The sequence below is a fragment of the Salmo salar genome, chromosome ssa09, assembly GCF_905237065.1.
Source record: "Salmo salar chromosome ssa09, Ssal_v3.1, whole genome shotgun sequence".
NCBI lineage: Eukaryota > Metazoa > Chordata > Actinopteri > Salmoniformes > Salmonidae > Salmo > Salmo salar.
This window is the reverse complement of record NC_059450.1, coordinates 153,964,632-153,972,326: the sequence shown is the minus strand read 5'-3', so window position 1 is coordinate 153,972,326 and position 7,695 is coordinate 153,964,632. Positions and strand designations below refer to the sequence as shown.

The following is a 7,695-nucleotide window of genomic DNA, read 5'->3' as shown; positions in this document are numbered from 1 at the left end:
ACCCTCCCTACCTGTCTCTACCCTCCCTACCTGTCTCTACCTGTCTCTACCCTCCCTACCTGTCCCTACCTGTCTCTACCGGTCTCTACCCTCCCTACCTGTCCCTACCTGTCTCTACCCTCCCTACCTGCTTCGTTCAGATGTGCCAGACCACGGCCCACACTTTCTGTTTCCACAGCGACACCCACGGGCGGACGTGGCGTTTCGGGAAGGCTATGCCAGGACCAGAGAGCTGTGGATCAGGAGGATGGGACCAACACGTTGTACTGTAACACCCGCAGCCCCCTGGGCTCACTCTGGATGACGGAGTCTGTCACACACAGCCACCGAACAACACACAGAGCTTACACAATTACAACGAAACCCTGGGAAGAGAGACCATAGGGGAGGAGGAAGAAGGGGAGGACCAGGAAACTGTGCGGTCTTTGCAATGTTTCGTAATAGCTCATTAACGGTGGATTCTAGTGTTTCCTTCCTGTTTCCTTCTGCTTTGTAAAGTCTGGAGCTCATGACTCATGTTGGGTTTTCAGATTTGTGTGTAACAGCACCATTTTTAAACGCAGTCCACAGTGTGAATGATTCCTGTTCTGACGTTTTACAACTAGTTATGTATCCATCCACGCCTACTAACCCTCAATTTACTGTAATCCTGCAGCAACAGGAAATGGGAATTATGTGGATTTTAATTCATGGACATTTTTGTAAGGTTTGATTACATTTTTTTGTAAGGAAAAATCAAGTCTGACATTTTTAAGTGGAAATTACAAACTTCAGAAGCCTTTTTTTTAAACCTCAAATACACTACAAATTTAAATTGTTATGCATTGCAAGAAAGTTTTCCTGTGACAGAGTGATCAAATTAAGATCCTACATTTTGTGTAGCTCTGTTGAAATGCTGTAATTTCTGGATTGCTGTAAATGGCCATAAACACTACTATATCCTCACAAACGTAACTTTGAATCTTTATTAAACCAACCATTATTACTCTTCAGTATTTGTGTACAGATTGGTGTTTGCATGAGATGTGTATATCGTGTGTGAGTTAATGTGTTTTTGAACAACATTTAGATTGTAAATGAATTTTAACTGTATTGCCCCATACGATACACACAAACAACATTCTATTTTTTTCATGCATGTAATTGTCACACTCAATTTATCTAAAAGCACTCAGTCAACTTGTTTCCTTTCTGGTGAAATTAATTTATGAAGGAAGGTTCAGTTTGGAGAAGATTAGAGAAAGGGAAGTGAGAGCTGACAGTAAGCTACGCTGAGGAAAAAGACTGAATGACTTGACGAACATTCAAGACGAACACATTAGCCTGTGTTCTCTCTTGTGGATGATTTTTTAACATGATATTTGGAAAAACCCTGAGGCATTTTGGTTATCTAATGTCACACCAGCCATTTTGTTTCAGAATGATCGTCACACATGGGCTATCACAGAAGTGATGTGGGAACACTGCTGTTTATAGCCTATTAGACCTGCAACATTGTCTTAGTAAACAGAGCCACTGTTTACTTTGGCCTTTTCATACTACCAAAGATGTTTTGAAGGCTTTACTTTGGTCACAATCTGTCCAGGGGTTAACATCAGGCCAAGATAGATCTACAATTCAACAGGGCTGGGCTGGAGGGGGGGAAACAAATAATGTCTGTTGTGCTTCTAGGCCGAACTGACATCCAACATTCTGTCGTTCACCACCTGTGACATCTCCAAATGTGTAGAGGTTGCCGTGGGCGACTCCAAAGCACCCTGGGGGAGGGGCTTGCGTTTGAGTATGGCTGTCAATCTTTTCCGGAACACCCTGCACAGGAACACATAGATCAGCGGGTCCAGACACACGTTAGTGGCAGAGAGCCAGAGAGTGGTCTCCTTGGCGACGTAGAGCGCGTTCTGCACCCAGCAGTTGTTGGCTATTTTTCGGGTCTGGGTGAGAGTGTAGGGCACTCTGGTGAAATGAAAAGGGGCGAAACAAATGAAAAACACCACCACTACCACAAAGACTTTGGCTTTGGTCCTGCGGCTGGCCGCGTTGGAGCTACTACGCGAGGCTTTGTAGGATTCGTAGACTTTACGACTGATGAAGGTGTAACAGAACAGCATTAGAGCCAGTGTTCCCCAAAACACCACCTGGGAAGAGGAGGAGAAAACTCAGTAAGGCATCGAACAACATCATCAGTAAGGCATCGAACAACATCATCAGTAAGGCATCGAACAACATCATCAGTAAGGCATCGAACAACATCATCAGTAAGGCATCGAACAACATCATCAGTAAGGCATCGAACAACATCATCAGTAAGGCATCGAACAACATCATCAGTAAGGCATCGAACAACATCATCAGTAAGGCACAAGGGAGAAAAAAAAATTAAACCAGAAATAGGTGCATAAAGTGGCATAAAAAAAATCTAAAGTCTAGACAGCCGTGTGGGTTTGAAAGTTTAATAACGTTTAATGTGTGGGCTAAGTCATTATTAAAATACAGCAACACTTATCAGCCAAAGCCTTCGTCAGGGTGGCAACCTGTAATCAGTAGAAATGTATTGAACAACAGGGACAATATCTATAAATACTGCCCCCTGGCTAGCCAGGTTAACATACTACCACCAGGATACCATTCAGAGTAATGATGCCGACGTACAAGAATGTAGCTCGTACCTGGCAGAAGTAGTTGAAGCCCTCGTGCCACAGCATACCGGCCTGACCCTTTAGAGAGGCACACTTCAGCCGACCACGAGAAATCGACGGTGTACGGTCACTCAGAATGACATTGGGCAGAGCCAGAGACACCATCACAGCCCAGACGGCCACACTCAAAGCCTGTCCCACTCCGACCCTCTGGAGGGCGCACTTCCCAAAGGGCCTGACGATCTTGAGGTAACGGTCCAGGCTGATGAGCCCCAGGAGCAGGATGCTGATGTACATGGTGGTGTAGAAGAGGACGGCAGAGTAGCGACAGTAGAACGCACGCAGATGCCAGGAACCCACGTCGGCGTCCGCGAGGACCTTCACCGGGATGGACAGAGTCATCAGCAGGTCTGCCACCACCTGTTGACAGACAGGCCATCCACGTCAGTTATCAGTTGTATTGTTCAACCATTCCTGGCACTCGTACTAAATTGGTTTATCACAGAAAATAATTGCTGGTTCCCTTACTACGTTCTTCAGGTAGACCACGAAGGTGGTGGTGCTACGGATGTTGAAGAAGATCCATGCAGCCAGGCAGTTGAGTACCAGCGCAAACAGGAAGAGGGCGCTGTAGAGACAGGGGAAGACCACCGCCGTCACGCTGGTGTCACGCACACACTTCAGAGACATGTTTGACTGGTTGCCGTTCATCCTCACGCCCAGCAGTACTATGGAGAGAAACAGAATAAAATGATTGGATGAGTAGTAAACAGTAAGGCCTCTATTTCCCCATAGCAACACAACATGCATTCACCAATAAGAGAGAGAGGGAGAAACAGAGAGAAAAGAGAGAGAGAGGGACAGAGAGAGAGAGAGAGAGAGAGAGAGAGAAATAGAGAGAAAAGAGAGAGAGAGAGAGAGAGAGAGAGAGAGAGAGAGAGAGAAACAGAGAGAAAAGAGAGAGAGAGAGAGAGAGAGAGAGAGAGAGAGAAAGAAACACTCCACGGAAGCAGAACCTGAGACAGAGCTGCATTTCCTGACAAAATGTAAAAAATATAAAACAATTACAAAGTGTCACTTCAATGACATCTCTGATTAGGATAGGCTACCTGTCCTGTTGGGGGAGGACGCAGAGAGCTGTGGGTTGGCTGCGCCCCGCCTCCCTACACCTCCACCCGGACAGCCAGTGTGGTGCGTGGGTGATCTACGAGGGCTCCAGGTCCTACTCTGACCTGGCCTACCTGGAGCTGCCTTCAGCTGGACGTGGCCTTCGCCTGTCTTGCCTATGATGAGATCTCCTTCAGCACCTTCACCCTCTCCGAGCTCATAGAGAACCTGCCACCCACTAACACACAGCCACCTAGTAACACACAGCCACCCAGTAACACACAGCCACCTAGTAACACACAGCCACCTAGTAACACACAGCCACCTAGTAACACACAGCCACCCAGTAACACACAGCCACCCAGTAACACACAGCCACCCAGTAACACACAGCCACCCAGTAACACACAGCCACCCAGTAACACACAGCCACCCAGTAACACACAGCCACCCAGTAACACACAGCCACCCAGTAACACACAGCCACCCAGTAACACACAGCCACCTAGTAACACACAGCCACCTAGTAACACACAGCCACCTAGTAACACACAGCCACCTAGTAACACACAGCCACCTAGTAACACACAGCCACCCAGTAACACACAGCCACCTAGTAACACACAGCCACCCAGTAACACACAGCCACCTAGTAACACACAGCCACCTAGTAACACACAGCCACCCACTAACACACAGCCACCTAGTAACACACAGCCACCTAGTAACACACAGCCACCCAGTAACACACAGCCACCCAGTAACACACAGCCACCTAGTAACACACAGCCACCCAGTAACACACAGCCACCTAGTAACACACAGCCACCTAGTAACACACAGCCACCCAGTAACACACAGCCACCCAGTAACACACAGCCACCTAGTAACACACAGCCACCCAGTAACACACAGCCACCTAGTAACACACAGCCACCCAGTAACACACAGCCACCCAGTAACACACAGCCACCCAGTAACACACAGCCACCCAGTAACACACAGCCACCTAGTAACACACAGCCACCCAGTAACACACAGCCACCTAGTAACACACAGCCACCCAGTAACACACAGCCACCCACTAACACACAGCCACCCAGTAACACACAGCCACCTAGTAACACACAGCCACCCAGTAACACACAGCCACCCAGTAACACACAGCCACCCAGTAACACACAGCCACCCACTAACACACAGCCACCCAGTAACACACAGCCACCCAGTAACACACAGCCACCCAGTAACACACAGCCACCCAGTAACACACAGCCACCCAGTAACACACAGCCACCTAGTAACACACAGCCACCCAGTAATGTGAATGATCATTTATGGACATTTTTTGTAGGGGTTGATTCATTTTTTGTAAGGAAAAATCAAGTCTGGCATTTCTATCTTCAGCAGTCTTTTTAAACCTCAAATACACTACAACTTTAAATTGTCATGCATTGCAAGACATTTTTCCTGCGACAGGGTGATCAAATTAAGATCCTACATTTTGTATAGCTCTGTTGAAATGCAGTAATTTCTGGATTGCTGTAATTAGACATGAACACCACTAAATGGTCCACAAACGTAACTTTGAACCTTTATCAAACCAACCGTTCTTCCCCTTCAGTATTTGTGTACAGATTGGTATTTGTATGTGTGCATGAGCTGTGCATGAGATGTGTGCATGAGATGTGTGCATGAGCTGTGTGTGTCGTGTGTGCATGAGATGTGCTTTTGAACAGCATGTACATTGTGAATGTATTTTATCTCACGTGTCTGTATTGCCCCATACGATACACACAAACAACATTCTATTTTTTTCATGCATGTAATTGTCACACTCACTTTATCTAAAATTACTCAGTCAAGTTGTTTCCTTTCTGGTGAAATGAATGAAGAAGGAAGGTAAAGTTTGGAGAAGATTAGAGAAAGGGAAGTGAGAGCTGACAGTAAGCTACGCTGAGGAAAAAGACTGAATGACTTGGTGAACATAGTCTCAAGTCAAACTGTAACTTAGTCCATCATTTTTTCCATCAACAAAAGTTGCACATATCTCATGCACACATCTCATGCACAGCTCATTCACACATCTCATGCACACATCTCATGCACACATCTCATGCACACATCTCATGCACACAGCTCATGCACACATCTCATGCACACATCTCATGCACACACGACACACACAGCTTCACACACAGTTTCTCGACCTTCCTCGACCTTCCAGTGAGCCCATAATAAACTGTACATCAGTTTAGTCCTGTGTACTAAACTGACTAAACAGTTTAGTCCTCTGTCTGTCTGTCTGTCTGTCTGTCTGTCCGTCCGTCTGTCCGTCCGTCTGTCCGTCTGTCTGTCTGTCTGTCTGTCTGTCTGTCTGTCTGTCCGTCCGTCCGTCCGTCCGTCCGTCCGTCCGTCCGTCCGTCCGTCCGTCCGTCCGTCCGTCCGTCCGTCCGTCCGTCTCTGTATCCGCTTGCCCTGCCGCTTTACACAGAGAATCCAAACCAGTTTAGAATGGCATTCAGTGCAGTGCTATGGCAACCAAGGCACATTTTCAAAGTTGGAACCATTTAGGGGTTTGTAGACTGATACTCAAGAGGACAAGGATACCTTTCAAATCATGTTTCTACAACTTTATGAGAGATTTGAGTCAATTCCCTGAAAATACACTCAGTCCCTACATAAATCTGAATTGATTCAGTCTGGACAGCTCACAAAGAATGTGCTGTACTTTAGGACATTCATTGAAAAAGTAGATTGAGTTTAAAAACATGCTTGAATGTGTACTCTTCCCTGTGACAATTGTTTTTTTTAAATTTTATTTAGATCTTTATTTCACCTTTATTTAACCAGGTAGGCTAGTTGAGAACAAGTTCTCATTTACAATTGCGACCTGGCCAAGATAAAGCGTAGCAATTCGACAACATACAACAACACAGTTACACATGGAATAAACAAAACATACAGTCAATAATACAGTAGAACAAAAGAAAACAAAAAGTCTATATACAGTGAGTGCAAATGAGGTAAGTTAAGGCAATAAATAGTAGTTGTTACAATATAGAAATTAAACACTGGAGTGATAGATGTGCAGAAGATGAATGTGCAAGTTGAGATACTGGGGTGCAAAGGAGCAAGATAAATAAATAAATACAGTATGGGGATGAGGTAGGTAGATAGATGGGCTGTTTACAGATGGGCTACGTACAGGTGCAGTTATTCAATTGTTATGCAGAATTGTTATTAAACACTGTCAAACATAAATTACATTAAGTGCATTAATGAAAATGTCCTTACCCTTCTTATAATTGAAGCTTTGATTTTGAAGAAAGTCACTGGAACAGACAATATGACGAACAAAACTCAACAGTCTTCGCTCTATATGAAGAAGTGAAATATCCCAGTTCAGCTGTTTTTCTTAGAATCTTTCCACACCTACCAACCAAAACGGTCTATTTGAGCGTACTGTTCAGTAAGCAGGTTTTGTACGGGTGTTCTCTGTATAGATCTAGTGCGTTTTTTTTGTTTTGTTTGTCGCAATCCCAAAAACTTTTCCAGTCTTACTCTGTGTGAATGAGCCTGTCCCTCCTCTCTTCCTGTTTAATTGTCCACTGGTCTCCCAGTGCCAGTGTACATCAGTTTCACTAGGTGGTGAGCGGCGATGCAGCAGGCAGGACTCACTGCCTGACTGATATCTTAGGAGACCTCCGGGCCCCGGGCCGGACCCCATCCACTCCCCCTCTTGCCCAGTCCTCCCACCCCTTGCTCTTTACTGAGTTCAAACCCCTTTGCAATCAGAAGAGCAAAGGGGCTGTGGTTGTGAGCACACAGTGTGGTTTTGAGCAAGCAAAAAACATGTGTCTCTGCTGATTGCATGGCAGTGTGCATGGCAGTGTGCATGACAGTGTGCATGACAGTGTGCATGACATTGTGCATGACAATTTGCATGACA

General features: G+C 45.7%; 1 protein-coding gene across 1 annotated transcript; it reads right to left on the bottom strand.

Moving 5' to 3' along the window:
* Positions 1-951: 951 nt before the first annotated feature.
* LOC106613309 (P2Y purinoceptor 13) lies at positions 952-7,472 on the bottom strand. Its single transcript, XM_045724849.1, has 4 exons — positions 7,041-7,472; positions 3,165-3,364; positions 2,667-3,056; positions 952-2,135 (listed from the first exon to the last, which is right to left on the bottom strand). The coding sequence occupies exons 2-4, from the start codon at positions 3,345-3,347 to the stop codon at positions 1,668-1,670; spliced, it is 1,041 nt and encodes a 346-aa protein (XP_045580805.1). The 5' UTR covers positions 3,348-3,364; positions 7,041-7,472; the 3' UTR covers positions 952-1,667.
* Between the last annotated feature and the right edge of the window lie 223 nt (positions 7,473-7,695).